This window comes from Pezoporus wallicus, unplaced genomic scaffold, assembly GCF_028554395.1.
Source record: "Pezoporus wallicus isolate ANWC-B61680 ecotype Strahan unplaced genomic scaffold, APGP_CSIRO_Pwel_v1 contig_9123, whole genome shotgun sequence".
NCBI lineage: Eukaryota > Metazoa > Chordata > Aves > Psittaciformes > Psittacidae > Pezoporus > Pezoporus wallicus.
In genome coordinates this window covers 495,436-511,166 of record NW_026641571.1, presented here as the reverse complement: position 1 = coordinate 511,166, position 15,731 = coordinate 495,436, and the positions used below count along the sequence as shown (strand labels likewise).

The window sequence follows — 15,731 nt, the reverse complement described above, 5'->3', positions numbered from 1 at the left end:
TGGGTGAGTGGGTAGGCCTGATCCTTTTGGGGTACAGCAGATTTATCTCTTTGCAATGGGGTCCTGTCAGTAAATCCAGCTGGAAGATGACCATGCTGCATCTTTGGGGGGGCCTTGAATAACAGTGGCATGAGGAGGACCTGATCCTTTAAGGAAGAAAAGATGCTGTCGTTCTTTAGACCTGTATGTTACCTGAGAGAGAAATCAAGCAACTTTTCAATGCTGTAGTCAACTGGAATTGAGGGTCACAACCGATTTATAGGAAGAACCAGCTTCTGTAGAGATCTTTTCTCACTGGACCACAATGAATATGCTGTATTTCAGCTAAATCCTGCAATCTTTGGAGTTTCAGGCAAAACTGCATCGATATTATTCTCACCAACACTGCAATGTTCAACCTTCCCAGTTGCCTGCAGGAGCAGCGCTCTTTGCTTCAGGCCAAGGCGGAGGAATCACACTGGCGAGCATCTCGTTGTGTTTCTGATGCCAGCCTCATTTCACCTCCCTCACCCCAAAGTGGGGGGCCGAGAACCCCACTCCCATCCTCCACAGTGCAATGGCTCAGTTTCTCCCTCCCCATCGTGCAGCCACAAACGAAGCCATCGCAGTGCTAACGCAACCTTCGGCTCCCGAGTGTGTGCCCTCAGGGAAACCCTTTGCCTTTGGCCGTGGGGCAGCCTGCCCCATGCCTTTGTCATCTCCAGCAGGCTCATAGCGTTTCCATGCTCGAGTTTGCTCGACATCCAACGTTCTGGCTGGCAAGCTGTGAATAAACGAGATGCCTCCACAGCACAGTAACGTGGCCCAGATAAGTGCGGATGATAAACCCTGTTGATTCACTTGCCCTTAACCTCTGAGTCATCTTGTGAGTCAACAGAGGGAACGGCACCTAAACGTCACCGAGCAGGTTGGAAAACTCAGGTTCTGTTCAGGTCAAGAACTTTGAGCCAAAGAATTACATTGGAGCTCTTTCCCTTTTATGTTTCAACCCCACACTCTCAAATCAGAGAGGGATCCGAGTGCTCATTTCCTTATGGTCTGGAGTTTAGGTGTTGATTTGTGTATATTTGTTTCTAAGAGCTCTTTCAATTGCTTTTCTTCACCCCAACTCAAAAGAAACCTGCTTTTTTTGTGAAGTGTTTTTGGTTGGAGGAGGCATTCTGATGGCCTTTGGGAAAGAAAGACACATGGAAAACTGATGAGCGCAGTCGATGGCTGTGGGAGCCTGGACATGGCCTCCTGTGAGCTGAATGGAAAAAGTCAGTCAGACGTGGGCCGTGCGGATGCTGAGGGGTCAAGGAGGTGCCACGATCATCCAAGATGGGATGGTTGGAGCTTATCCAGCCATTCTTTTTGGTGCCAGCGCCACCAGGGAGCCGAAGGCAGCTGGATGGGGACGGACGGATGGTGTCCCCAGCCCTGCATCACTGTGCTGGGCAGCGGGGCTGGCTTCTCTGTGCCACAAAATGCTCTGGTTCATGACTAGAACTCCGACCCCTCCAAGCTGTGCTGGGGAGCAGGAGGGACTGCCGGTACCCATCTGTGACCCCCAGGCAGCAAAACCAGCCAGAGCCCCATGTTAGCATCTCCTCCTTCAGGGAGCTCATCTCTCAGGCATCCCTAAGGCATTTTGGGGAGGGAGGAGCCGTTATTAGTCATGTTCCTGCTTACCAGTGGAAGTAATCAAGGAACATCTGGGTTATTGTATTGTTTTGGAGGCAACATGCCCCCCCCAAAGGCACTGATAGCATCTCTCGGTGTCCCGGCTTCATCCTGCTGCCAAACGCTGTATCCGAAACAACCAGGGGAGGAAAACTGTGGGGCTCAATGCAGGATTAACAGGGAGGATTGGGGTGGGGGGAAGGCAAGTGGGGTGCAGAGTCAATGGGGCAGCGGGGGGAGGACTAAGGGGGACAATGGGGGAGGTGGGAAGCCCTTAGCTAGAGAGGTGTTGGTGCTTGGGGACAGGAGCCATGTCCCTAAGGAAAGGTGACCTGGCTCTGTTCGGTCCCGTGCGAGCCCGGGGGGGTTGGGAATGGCAGGAGGGGGGCAGGACCATGTGCTGCAGCCCCATAGGAGGGGGTAGTGGTGTGCTGCTGAATGTGCAGGTCCCGGGTGGCTATTCCTGGCGTCCCCGCCTGCGCAGGCAGATTGGTTTGCAGGGAGGTGACAAGTGCCAGCCAAAGCCTATAAAAATCCCCCAGTTCTGGCTCAGTGACCTGGTTCCCCCCTCCCAGCTCAGCCAGCCCGGAGCAGAGAGCTTCATTCCAGAGCAGAGACCCCGGCTTCGGTGCTGAGATCCCACATAAGGAAGAGAGACTTGGTCTGGAGCAGGGACCCCAAAAGAGAGCGGAGATCCCGGCGCAGAGACCCCCAAACATCCCCTTCTCCAGCCCCCAGGCTTTGCAGCAATGACCGGGAAAACTGCACCTCCAGCCACGAAGAAGGACACAGCCCCAGCCCCAAAGCAAGAACCAGCCCCAGCCCCAAAGCAAGAACCAGCCCCAGCCCCAAAGCAAGAACCAGTCCCAGCCCCAAAGCAAGAACCAGCCCCAGCCCCAAAGCAAGAACCAGCCCCAGCCCCAAAGCAAGAACCAGCCCCAGCCTCTGAAGACCCCTCAGCCGCTGAGCATCCCCCCGCTGCAGAGCAGCCTGCAGCCCCTGCCCATGAGCCTGCTCCTGTCCCCACAGCAGAAGCAGCTCCAGCCCCTGAAGAAGGCTCCCCGAGTGCTGCAGCTGAACCCCAAGCCCCTGAACCTGAGGAATCAAAGGGAGGTGAGGATGGGACCGGGCACTGGAGCTGGGGTGGGAGGGATGCAGGGCTTGGAGGGGATGTGTGGGGCTGCTGGAGGGAAGGGATGGAGGGTGAAGTCATCAAGGTTGTTTTTGCAGTGGGGTAGGGCTGGGGGTTACGAGGATGGGGGTTCGGAAACCAGCATGGACTTGAGTGGTCGCCCTCCACTTGCGATCCCGTTCTCACCACTGTGGGTTTATTCCAGCTCCCCCCAGCTCCCCCTTGGCCTTGGCTGTGGAAGAAGTGAGTGAAAACTCCATAACGCTGACCTGGAAAGCCCCGGAGCAGACGGGCCGGTCGCACCTGGATGGATACGTGGTGGAGATCTGCAAAGATGGAAGTAGGCTTGGGTTTTGCTGCTGTGTTAGCGCGGAGGCACGGGACGGAGCTGGGCAGCACCCGGCAGCGTCTCCCTGCTCACCCCTTCCCTTTCTCTGCCCAAATGGGTTCATTTTTAATGGTCTTTTGGTTTTCTTCCCCATGGAGGAGATGGGATTCCCACTGGTGTTGGTGTCTTTAGCAGGGGGCTGGACTGGGTTTAACGTCACTGCTATCCCCAGCTAGAGGGTGGAGGAGAGACCAGCGCACCCACTGAGAATGGTCTCTGATAACTTCAGCTCTGCAGGGACCTGGGGTTGGGATGGTTTCTCCTACGTTTACCCAAAAGGAAGTGCAAAAGGAATGGGAATAAGGTGGGAGGATGAGGGACAAAAGGATCCTGGGGAGTGTAAGAGGGGCTGGTGTGCATCAGCAAGCAAGCCCTGCCCCAGTGGGCTGGTGCTGGAGATGTCTGGAAGGAGGATGGAGGTGGGCTGGGGGGTGGCAGCAGTTATCTGTGGTTCTCTGCTTGCATTGCTCATTTGTAGAATAAGAGAGGTGGATTCGACTTGGGATTTGGGCATTCTCTTGAAGCCCTGCCTGGCTTTGGGGTGAGAGGGAATGATCTGTGTGGCTGGGGGGGGTCTGCAAGGGGATACTGAGGCTGGTGGGCTGGGTGCTGTATGAGGATGGAGTGGTCTGGGAGACCAAAGTGGTCCATGAGCTTTGGGGAACTTGATGTGTGACCCTTGGTGTTTAGCCTGCGGCAGGCACGATCCATGCTTGCTTAGCTATGGGAGGCCTTCACCACTGGGCTGGGGACTGGGCAGGTAACCATGGCTGGATGGGATGCACGAGGAGGCCCTTGTGTGGGACAAGGAGAGATGCAGCCATTCCTGGAGGATGCTGGCTGATAGCCACCCAAAAGTCTCAGTTTTGGATGCTCTCCTCGCTTGCTTTGGGCTTGGTTGGTGACAGGAGAGCTCTGATCATTCAATGGTAACCACATGGGCTCCAGGAGTGCTGGTGCAATGCCCTGGTTGACTAAAACACGGTGAGATTTGAGTGAGGGCTGGTTTGGGTGAAGGGAAAGAGGAGCTGGTGGGATTTGGCTGGTCCGATGGCATTGACAAGAAACCCTTTTGGTCCGAAGGTGCCCATGGTGGCTTAGCACAGCCTGGCACACTGGGTTGCTTTAGTTGCCTGCCTGGGACACCCAGTCCTTGTGACTGGGGCAATCTGTTTTCTACCTGAGAAGCCTCCTAAGAGGTTTGGTGCATTGGAAGGATGAGCTTCTGCCAGCATTCCCTACCCTGTGCTCCTCGGCACGGTGGGGTGGCCAAATCCCCCCTAAGATAAATCCCTCAGCCTTAGGGAGCGGGTTCTTCTCCTCTGGGTTTCACCCCTGTGGCTCGATCCTGCTCTCCATGGTGTGTGTCTGTCTGTCATTGCACGCCTGAAGTGCTCTGCTGGCTTCATCCTAGGTCCAGACTGGACAGCTGTGAACCAGGAGCCTTTTCTTTCCACCCGGTACACGGTCCAGGACCTCGGCTCCGGTGACAAGATCCATGTACGGGTGAAGGCTGTCAGCGCCTGCGGTGCCAGTGTCCCAGCTACTCTGGAGCAGCCAGTGCTCATCAGAGAGATCCTCCGTGAGTACAGCTCCCGTCGTGTGTAATTCCAGTGTGCTTTGTCAGCAGTACAGAAAGGGACCGTAAAGCTCCTCCAGCTCCAAGCCCTGCCACAGGCAGGGACCCCTTCCATAGAGCAGCTTGCTCCAAGCCCCTGTGTCCAACCTGGCCTTGAACACTGCCAGGGATGGGGCAGCCACAGCTTCTCTGGGCACCCTGTGCCAGCGCCTCAGCACCCTCACAGGGAAGAGCTTCTGCCTAAGAGCTCATCTCAGTCTCCCCTCGGGCAGGTTCAAGCCATTCCCCTTGGCCTGTCCCTACATCCCCCTGTCCCAAGCCCCTCTCCAGCTTTCCTGCAGCCCCTTCAGGCACTGGAGCTGCTCTCAGGTCTCCCCTTCAGGAGCCTTCTCTTCTCCAGGCTGCCCCAGCCCAGCTCTCTCAGCCTGGCTCCAGAGCAGAGCTGCTCCAGCCCTCACAGCATCTCCATGGCCTCCTCTCCACATCCTCTTGTGTTGGGGGCCACAGAGATGAACCCAGTACTTGGTCCATCCCTGCAGCAGGTTGCAACCCAACCTTTGACCAAGGTGCTCTTCTCAATAGCTGTGTCCAGTTCCCTTGGGGCGGGATGGAGAAGCTTCCTGACCTCAAGACATCGATCATGCAGATGGCAAAAGCTTGGGGGACGAAGGGCACAAAAAGCCGAGCCACATCTTCCCATGGGAAACCCATCTCTCCTTGGCCGTGTTTACATCCCCAATGTGCCATCACACACCCATTGGGCAGCTTTGTTTAGCGAAGGAAAGTCAGGAGCTGGTAGTCTGGAGCATGGGAACTTGAATCATGCTGAACTCGCTAATGACTTGCTCCCATGCTCGGCAAGACTCGCATTCCTCCCGGGGTGCTTCCCATGTGCTGAGCCATGAGTTCAAGGCTGGTTTTCACTTCTCAAACAGCAAGCGCAGGCTTATTTTCCCCTTACAAGGAATTATTAATGCACAAGTTTGCCTACCAGTCAAAGAGGTTTCAGCTGCTTGAAAATGAGGATGACAATAACAAATTATTCCAGGAACATCAGCTTTTCCTAGGAAAAGGCCTGGAGATGATTATCAGCATCTGGAAAGGGTTCTGCAGGGTCCGTCCTCTCAGCCTGCAGAAGGAGGTGAACCTGGGTTAGTGCTTGGTATCTGCTGCTGCGTTCAGCTCCACATCTCACAGGCATCCCACCATACCTTGAAGCTTGGGGAAACTGAGGCATGGGGGACTGTCATGAGATGCCAAATACACAGCTCATGTTCCCACTTCTAGTCCTGTGCTGCACCCATAGGTTCTTGCTGCCTGAGCTTTGTCCTAGCCACATGCACCAGCTGAGGGGTGTAAAACCCAAAGGACCCCCCCCAACTTGCTCTTGCTCCATGCTAGTAGGGCCTTTTCTTCTCTCTTTGCTTTTTGCCCACCCATACTCCTCATCAACAAGCAGCATGCTCTGCTCTTGCATTTCACTTGCAACGCAGGCCTGTGCTCACCGCCTGGCTTTGCTGAGGACCAAAATAGCCCTCAATGTCCCTCTGCCTCCCTGTGTCCACCCTGGTGTGTTGGGTGCATGGATCTTTTCCTCTGTGCCCCATCTGTTACCTTCTGGTCTTCACATTGCACCTCTCCCTGGTTCATTTATAGCATCGCGGGGGGGTTTAAACAGCAGTGATTCCAGACAGCAGAGTTTCAAACCAGGTGGGATGAGTGGGTTTGGGAAGCAGAGTGAGACAGCCAAAGGTTCATTGTGAGCATCGTGTTCTTCAGGTTGCTGGGGCAGCAATGGTGCCTTCCCATCACCTCGGGCAGCCCTCTCCAGCCAAGCCGGCCGGAGCAAACACCCATGAATTAACATTCCTCCTCTCGAGGTTGGGTTTCTCGGCCCCGCTGAGATGGATGAGCCCAAGTGGCAGCATCCGTGCGCGGATCCATGCAGCGAAAGCAGCGCGAGCAGAGGAGGGACCGTCTCAGCTGTCGGTGGGGCCATCTGGGACCGCTGGGCATCTCCCCAGCCCACCGCCGCCGCTCCACAGCTGTTGAGCCATTGCTCAGCCCTGGTTTAATTCTGGCCGTGCCCCCTCCCCAGAGCTGAGCTCCAGCACGTTTAATCCAGGCACAGACACACAGCTCTTTTATGAGGGGCTCACGTAAAGCCAATGCCTCTCCGTCGGATCACCCGGTGGCGCTGAGCCGGTAGGGTTACACGGCTGCTATTTTCACCCCGGGAAGGAGACACACGCTCCATCAGCATTCTCCAGTGGGTTTTTTGCTTGTCTTTGTTATGTTCCCTTGGGGACGTTAGCCTGCGCTTTAAGCCTGGGGCTCGCACAGCTTTGCTGTGGATAACCACGCACCACCTTGGTCTCTCCATGGCCTTGAGTGAAGGTGGAGGCTTGGGAAAGCCCTGTCCTTGCTGGAAGCTGGGTTCTCAGCCTCTGGAAAATGCTTTCTGAGCTGGGGGAGAAACAGCTCCTAGCTTGGAGGTGCTGTCCCCTGCCTTGCTGCCTGTAGGCTCTGCTGGGGCTCTTGTGGTGAAGCCCATGTGGGTCTCCATGGCTTGGCTATAGTGAAGGAGGTCAATGGTCCATTGGGTTGGTGCTCTGGTATCTCAAGGATGGTTGTCATTCGGAGGTGCAGGCTGGCACGGCCCTGCAGGGAAGCAGGCACTGTCCAGGTGATGAGGAGGAAGAGGGGTGGGTGTTTCTGGGTGGGATTTCTCGATGGCCAAGCAGGGGGATGTGTGGGGTGGGTCAGCCAGTGGGAGGCTGTGATTTCCTTGGTCCCACGACATGACTGTGCTGTCCGCAGAGCTCCCGAAGATCCGCATGCCCCGTCACCTGCGGGAGACCTACGTCAGGCATGTTGGGGATGCTGTGAACATGATGATCCCTTTCCAGGTAGGTGGACAGGTTGGGATGTAATCCCCCAGGCTTTTTCACTGCAGGCTAGCTTCTGCAGTGACTTTGATAGATGCTATTGGCATGCCTGGGGCCAGCTGTGGGCTGGCTTGTCCTGGTGCCCATGCCTTATTGGCCAAGGGTAGGAGATGGGATGGGAACTTCTGTCCTGTTCCTGCCTGGCTCCTGTTTTTCTCCTGCTGAAACATGGCCAAGCAGGGGGAAGGGAGGCAGAAAGCTGCCCCTGAGGTGAGGGCTGTGTCCATGCCATGCTGGGAGCCTGGACTGGCCATGCTCCAGGCATGGATTGCTGAATTCAAGAGCCCCTCCTGCTAGGCTTGAATTGCCTGGGGTAGAATTGAGTTGAACTTGGGCTTAGTGCCTGAGAAACAGGAGCACAGCTCTGCCTACCATGCCCTGGGCAAGTAAAGCTGGACTTGCTCGGTGAGGACTCTGGGAGACCAGCACGTTCCAAGCATCATCTCTGGAGCCTTTGATGGATTCCATCAGTGGGGCTGGCAGGGCTTGGCTGTGATTTCTTCCCTGGGGACTGCTGCTTGGGAGAAGCCAAACCCAGGCCACTGCTGCCTGGACAAAGCGGGGTGGCTCTGCCCACCCATCCTTCCCAGCAGGACCCGTTGTGTTCGAGTGGCTCCTAACCAGCCTGTGCGGGTTGCTCCAGGGAAAGCCACAGCCCGAGGTGATCTGGACCAAGGGTGGGCAGCCCCTGGACACCAGCCGCATCGCCATACGCAACACAGAGAAGGACACCATCTTCTACATCCGCGAGGCGCAGCGCGGGGACTCGGGCAAGTACGAGCTCACCGTGCGGATAAACGGAGCGGAGGACAAGGCCGTCCTGGACATCCGAGTGATTGGTGAGGCTGGAGATGGGACCCTGCAGGGGCTCGTTTTTTGCCCCTTGGTTAAGGGATAGTTCTTGTTCTGGGAGGGATAGGACAGGGCCAGCAACAAGGGAAGGGATTTTGGGGTCCTTCTTCCAGTGGGATCTTCTACAGGATCATAGACTCAGAATGGGTTGGGTTGGAAAGGACCTTAAGATCATCCAGCTCCAACCCCTGCCACGGGCAGGGACACCTTCCATAGAGCAGCTTGCTCCAAGCCCCTGTGTCCAACCTGGCCTTGCACACTGCCAGGGATGGGGCAGCCACAGTTTCTCCGGGCACCCTGTGCCAGCGCCTCAGCACCCTCACAGGGAAGAGGTTCTGCCTTAGATCCAACCTGAACTTCCCTTGTTTCAGTTTGAACCCATCACCCCTTGTCCTATCATGCCCCTCTCCAGCATCCTTGTAGTCCCCATTGAGATACTGGAAGGTAGACATGGAGGTGAACTCCTCTGGTTGGGGATACAGGATTTCTGCCAGCTCATGCCCATTACAGCTTCTCATTCCTCATTCTGCTGCAGCTGGGGGAGAAGAGATTAAAAGTGATGTGCAAGGGATGCTCAAGGCACAGCATGTGGGGGGTGCAAACTGGGATGCCACCCTATGACGGTTTGTGCTTGCAGAGCTGCCGGGGCCCCCCCAGAACCTCAAGCTGGTGGATGTGTGGGGCTTTAACGTGGCCCTGGAATGGGCCCCACCGGTGGACAACGGGAACTCGGAGATCAAGGGCTACATAGTGCAGAAATCAGACAAGAAGAGCGGGGTGAGTGCTTGCCCTCGGGATGCTCTGATGGCTGCACACCCCCCGCCTGCCCCAGTGCCTTCTCCACCCCTTGGCCCACCTGCCTTTCCTCACCCCTCTTCTTTCGCCCTCCCAGAAGTGGTTCACGGCCCTGGAGCGCTGCACCCGCACGAGCTGCACCATCTCCGACCTCATCATCGGCAACACCTACAGCTTCCGCGTGTTCGCCGAGAACGCCTGCGGGCTGAGCGAGAAGGCGGCCGTTGCCACCGCCGTGGCCGACATCAAGAAGACAAGTAGGGACAATGCTCTGCCTGCGGGCTTGGGGGTGGTGGGGGGCGAGAGGGGTCCTGTCCCTGCCTGGGGTTGGTGGGGCTTCCTGGTGTTGTGGTGATGCTGCTGGGCTGGGCCTCAGGGTGAGTGTGGAAGGGGTGAGTCTGGGTGTCTCCTTCTATACCTCCTTTCTGCTCTGGAGAAGGCTTGTGTCATGGTTGGTTTGTAGGAGGGATCGAGGACATCCCTAAGGTGAGGTTGAAGCAGGAGGGGTGAGGAACAACCCTGGATTTGGCCCTGCACCTGAGGACCAGCAGGGGAAGAGACCTCTACAGTGGTCCCGCTGAGGAGTCCAAACCAGCATCCCTAAGCCCTGCCCTCCCTCCATTCGTTTCCATTCTGGTCCCTGGTAGAGCTCACAGTGAGGTGGGGTCTCTGTCACTCTATCTCCTATGCACTGAAGGATGGAGTAGGAGACGCAGAGTGGTGACTGGCCTGGGTCTGACACCTTGCACATAGCATGCATCGTGGTGTTGGTTTGCAGGCTGGCATCTCCCCTGGCCCCTGCAGGGGTTTGGTCACTAACATGGTATGGTTGGATGAGAAGGAGTTTACAGACAGAGTTGGTCTGAATTGAAGTCTGGGTACCCAGGTCAGGCTAGATGCTCTCTGGCTTATCGTGGCATCATAGAATGGTTTGGGTTGGAAGGGACCTTAAAGATCACCCAGTTCCACCCCTTATGTGAAGGAGCAGAAGTATTTTGGTGTACCTTGGACCACATGGCCATGCCCCATGTGGTCAGCCCCGGAGCTCTGCCTCAACCTAGAATGAATTACTTCCTTAGAAACTGCTTACCAGTCAGAGAAGATCCCCCAACGGGACATGATGGAGCCTCCAAAGTTCACCCAACCCCTGACAGACCGAACCACCACCCGGGGCTACAACACACATCTCATCTGCTGTGTCCGGGGCTTCCCCCAGGTCAGTGGTTCCAACGTGGGCAGCATCGCCTCTGCATTCGGGCAGCCACCAATGGGGGTTTTGAAGGTTGGATGGAGGTGTTGGGAGACAGTTGGTCATGTTGGGTTGGGGTTGGATGAAGTTAGGGGGCTGCAGCTGCCCTCTAAGTCAAACTAGGGCGAATGCGGGGTGTTTCTGTGTAGAGATGGGAGACTGATCTTGATTCAAGCCAAGCCCTGTTTCCTTCTGCACTGGGGGAAGAAGTGTGGGGCAGTTTTTAGGGCTCAAGAATGGGGTATTTAGCTCTTCAAACTACTTCTGACTATGAATCCCACCATGGCCACCAGCTTCAGGCAGGGCTGAGGCAAAGGGAGGTGGCTGCATTTTGGGGCCAGATTTCTCTTTTCTCTCTCTGCTTTAAAGAAACAAATTCTGCTGCTTTCAGCCCAAAATCATCTGGATGAAAAATCAGATGGAGATACGGGAAGACCCCAAATACATAGCTATGATCGAGCAGGGCGTCTGCTCCCTGGAGATCCGCAAGCCCAGCCCCTTCGATGGGGGCATCTACACCTGCAAAGCTGTAAACGCCCTGGGGGAAGCCTCAGTAGACTGCAAACTGGATGTGAAAAGTAAGATTGGCTGAGGAGATGGAGGAGCAGTTCTCCTTGCCTGCCTTTTCCTCTTCTGGCTTTCACATTGCTGTGGTTTGTCCCTGTTTTGTGCTGATCCTGGTGATGGAGGAGCCTAAGAGCATTGGGAAGCCGTGTAGAGGTGGAGCTTTGGGCTTCTTGGGTTTATGGGCTTGAAGCATCTTGAAATCACCTTCCCTCATGCATGGCCAAAAGTTGGGGAAGAAACCAGAAACTGCAGAGCCAAAGGACCAGGCTGGGACAGTCGCTTGCTCCTCACTGCGTCCATCAGCACTTGTGTCCCAAGACATTTGCAAGCCATGCATGTGGGGACTGTGCTGAACCCCCCGCTCTTGGCACCTGGGTTGTTCTGATTTATGCCTCGGGATCCTGCCCAGACTTTCCAGCTCACATTTCCCTGCTTCAGCAGTGTTCCCAGCCCAGCCCTTGCATGGAGGTGCCCTGCTTTGGTCCCCGCAGACGCCTTCTCTTGTGTGTTCACCATGCAGGAGGATGCATGCCCTCCACTCTTCACATGCTCTTCACGTGGTGGTGTGTCCTTAAACACATGCTATTGTTATTATTTCTCCTCCTGTGGCTTCCCAGCACGTGCTTGCCCCAAGACACGCTCTGCCCTACTTCCCAGGCAGGAAGGGCTGCAGTCTGTCAGAGCAGCCATGCAGGCAGCAGGGTGAGGTTGGCCAGGAGGATGAGCTTGGCACTGTGCTGGGGACACCCAGACTGGGATCCTGGGGACAAACTGTCCAGGAGCAGGCAATGATAGTGCTGTGTGTGACTGCTTGGAGCGTGCGTCCATAAGTGCGTGTTGGTGTGCACATGAGTAGGTTGGTGGTGCCCTGGCTCACTTTTGGATGTCAAAAGGGGAGTGAAATGAAGGGAATTCATGGAGTTTATACCTCCTGTGCTCTCCTGCAGTGCCCCAGTGAGGACAGATGGGAGGGCAAGATGAAGAGCAAGGTAGGTCTGGGTTGGGGCTATGGGATGGAGGGAGGGTGAATCACTTCAGTGGGGATGGAGTGGGATTGAGTGTCCTGAATTAGCCCTTGTCACCTGTTAATGGAGCCTCCAGCTCCATCCCATTGCTGTAGATGCGCTGGTGGGGTGGGATGCAGCAGAGCCTGGGTGAAACTTGTTCCTTTGAAAGGTGGAGGGAGGGCTGCAAAAGTGGCCATGAGGATGAAGATGCATGTGGAGACTGGGGTGCATGGGAGATGCATGGGCAGCAGGGCAGGCAGGGCTCAGGGAGCTGGGGCACCAAGGGGTGGATTCACATGGGGACGGGTACCGGGGCTGGGGGCAGCTATGGAGTGGGGCTGTGGGGTGGAAAAGCAGAGTTAAAGGGAAGATCTGGGCTGGGCTTGTCTTGTATTAGAGCCATGGCTGGGACGTGGTTTCCCATCTCACCCTTGACCACTGGTCTCTTGGCAGCGGTGCCTTCACAGGACTCGGATCTTGTTCCTTTACCCCAGGTGGATGCTGGAGCTGCTCTGCGGTAGCATGGGGCATGGTGATGCTCCTGGCCGTGGCCTCTGCTGGCCTGCCCCATCCCTGGCTGTGCTCTGGGGGATCCTGCACTGGCATGGACCTGCCATGGCATGGTCCTCTCTCAATGTGTCCTTAGCTGTGACAATAAAACAAGCCCATCTGAGGGACTTGGGTCCTAATAAGAAAACCCACACCGCTCTGTCCTGCTTGGTGTGGGGCTGGCTTGGATGGGGGAGGTAGAGGGAAAAGTGCTGCTAGGGATGCTATGGGCTCATATAGCATCCCTCTGAACCACGGGTGGAGGATATGGGTTTTGAGCTGGGAAAGAAAGGACCAGCTTTACAAAACACATATGAATCACATAATGATTGGTTAGAAGATTGTCTAGCTCTAAACCCAAAGCAATTCAACAAGAAAGAGGGGCTTTGATGGGGAAAAGTTTCCTTCTGGAGCTGGGAAATGATTCTGGCTGGAGGGAGGAAAAAATAGGAACATCAAAACTGTGTCATGATGATGCCTCTTCATCAAGCACAATTTCTTTACCCACACCAGCGATTCAATGATCCAGCCATGTGCTGCCACCAGCATCCCCTCCCCATGGTGTGAGACGGTGGGAGCAGGACATGGTGATGTGTTATCCGGAGGAGGAAGAGGAGGAGGAATGGACGTGTTAGCTGCTGCTCGCTTGTGTGCAGAAGGAGGATTTGTTACTTACAGCTCGGAGACAGCTCGGGTCAGATGCTGTTTGTTCACAGACAGAGCCATCAACTTGATTGAGTACATCGTTATAGAGGAGTCAATGCGGGGTCCACCTCCTGCTCCAGCACAGCCTCCCTCGAGGGGTGACAGAGGAGCTCTCCCAGGTCCATGACCAGCTTGCTCATGGAGCCAGACATGGATCCTGCCCTCAGCCAGATCCCAGCAAGCAAATGTGGGTGCAAATCCAGCCCAGGCATCCTCAGACCTGACCTCAGCCCCAACTTGGTGTCGCTGGTGAGCAAGAGCCAGGCAGTGCCTATGGCTAAAATAGATGGTTCCTCCTACAGCCCCTCTGCTTTGGCCCCATCTTTGTCATCTCCGCGCCCAAGCTGAAGTCCAAGAGGATATTGCTGTTCCCAGGGGCTCAGCACTGTGTGCACCAGACATGGTTTCCACCATCAGAGGGCATTGTTGGATTAATTTTCCCCCATAAGGGGTCAAGGGGAGAGTTGGATGCTCGCTTATGGAGGTGGTCAGGCTTAGCAATGATGCCACCAGAGGGGATGGAGGTTGTGGTCCCACCAACAGGACGAGAGCAGGTCTTTCCCCGACATGCTAACACCCAGCCATGGACACTGATGAGGATGTCCTGGCCCCCTTGATATCCCTGGCATCTCGCACGTGGGAGCCTGGGAGAACAGGGTCTGGGAGCAGGCTGTGTTAGATGTGGGTTTGCTAACACAGGGGAGAAGCAGCATCTCCAAGACTGTCTCATGCTGCACACTCTGTCCTTTCTAGATTCTTAATATAGTTCTATGAGGCAAAGACTTGCATTTGTAACCCCAAAGGGGACCAGGGTGGGTAACAGCATCCACTTTTAGTGAGCCCTCCCTGGGTAAGGTCTAGAGAGCACGGAGTGGAAAAAAACCACTGGATGTTTATTCCTGAAAGCAATCATTCACTTGCCTTTTAATTTATGAGCATCCCAGTTGTCAGGGTTCTGGGCACCTTAGCAAGGATCAGGCAAAGGCATCAGTTCCAGGAAAGCAGCCTCTTGCAGAAATGCCAGGGGGAATCAGACCTGTGCTCGGCAAACAGCAGCCCTCATGCAGGGCCAAGCTACTCCTGTGCAAAGGGCCATTGGGCACGGGGTCCTCCCTGGGGTTGCAGCATCCTCAGACACTGCTGATAAAGGATTTGGGGTTCTTCACCTCAAGGAGGCTGGGAGAGTGTTCGGGGCACCTCTACAATGAGACCCATGCACTCCTGTCCTTGCTGCTGCTCTTCTGTCCCGCTCCCATTTTGCCCAGTATACTCTGGGGACAGGAGCCTGGATATGATGCATTGAGGCCTTTGCAAAATGTGGGAGGCTGAGCCCCTCATCTCCTCTCTTCTTTGCTGCCCTCCTCTTCCTCTCAGACATGAAGGAGCTCCCTTCAGGCTGAACAGAGCTGGTGCAGAAGTGGGCACAGGGGGCACCCAGCGGCCCCATTGCCCATGCTACACGTGCACAGCATCGCTCTCTGGAGCTGGCTAACAAGCCACCCATAAATCTCACCCATTCAAGGTCCTTTCACTCCCTGCACCCCCTCCCAGCCCCTGCAGGAGCTTGCTGCAGTGACTTGGTGACGTCCAAGGGGCACAACCCTCCTGGGGCAGGGTCAGGGTCATAGGGAGTGTGTTTCCAATGGGAGGCTGGTGAACAAGGGATGCTGATAAGAGAAGAATTCAAATTAACTCTTCCCACCACCTCTTCAGCCTGGAAGAGATCCTGCTGCAGAGCAAAGACCGGCAGTGAGGCTGCCAGCATCCACAGGGGGACCACAGAGCTCCTCAATGCCCCCTGCCCATGGCTGAACCTGCGGCAGACACACGGAGGTGGCAACGTGTCCCTGTGGCAGCATCAGCACCAACCCTGTGGCTGTAGTTGTCTCCTACTTGCCCCCACACGGGTGCAGGTTCCTCCCTGCTCCCGTGGACCATGGAGGCGGCTGAATTATAACCCACGAAGTGTGGGTCAAAGGAGTTTGGCAGCATAGGGAGGGTGGTAGGGAGCAATGTGGGAGAGATGAGACAAACAGGGCTGGGGGAGGCTTGCTACTGCCTTGCGCTGAAGATAGGCAGGGTTGAAGAGGGGAAACTGATTCAGAGCCAAAGTAAAAGGAGAAAGAAGACACAGGAGGGGACACAGGGGGTTACTCACAGGGCTGTGAGTGCTATTGGGGGTCATGGGCACCAAAGGGTTCTTCTTGGAGAATACTCTGGGTTATGCCTAAGGGTTTTCTTTCCCCTCTACCTACCTCTCTGGTAGCGTTTAGAGTTGGAGTGTGACCCTTTGCTCTA

At 55.7% G+C, this 15,731-nt stretch overlaps 1 protein-coding gene across 1 annotated transcript; it reads left to right on the top strand.

Annotated features, from left to right (window-relative positions):
- Nucleotides 1–2,207: 2,207 nt before the first annotated feature.
- MYBPH (myosin binding protein H) lies at nucleotides 2,208–12,879 on the top strand. The gene is made up of 11 exons (XM_057424460.1): nucleotides 2,208–2,775; nucleotides 3,000–3,134; nucleotides 4,597–4,764; nucleotides 7,582–7,670; nucleotides 8,353–8,548; nucleotides 9,199–9,338; nucleotides 9,454–9,613; nucleotides 10,436–10,572; nucleotides 10,997–11,183; nucleotides 12,120–12,161; nucleotides 12,633–12,879. The coding sequence occupies exons 1-10, from the start codon at nucleotides 2,412–2,414 to the stop codon at nucleotides 12,128–12,130; spliced, it is 1,587 nt and encodes a 528-aa protein (XP_057280443.1). The 5' UTR covers nucleotides 2,208–2,411; the 3' UTR covers nucleotides 12,131–12,161; nucleotides 12,633–12,879.
- Nucleotides 12,880–15,731: the final 2,852 nt, after the last annotated feature.

What these genes read in the sequence shown, in the direction of transcription:
- MYBPH (XM_057424460.1), top strand. Translation starts at nt 2,412, where the DNA reads ATGACCGGGAAAACTGCACCTCCAGCCACGAAGAAGGACACAGCCCCA. An exon ending in ACCTGAGGAATCAAAGGGAG is followed by an intron (nt 2,776 to 2,999) that starts GTGAGGATGGGA and finishes GGTTTATTCCAG; the next exon opens with CTCCCCCCAGCTCCCCCTTG. An exon ending in GGAGATCTGCAAAGATGGAA is followed by an intron (nt 3,135 to 4,596) that starts GTAGGCTTGGGT and finishes GCTTCATCCTAG; the next exon opens with GTCCAGACTGGACAGCTGTG.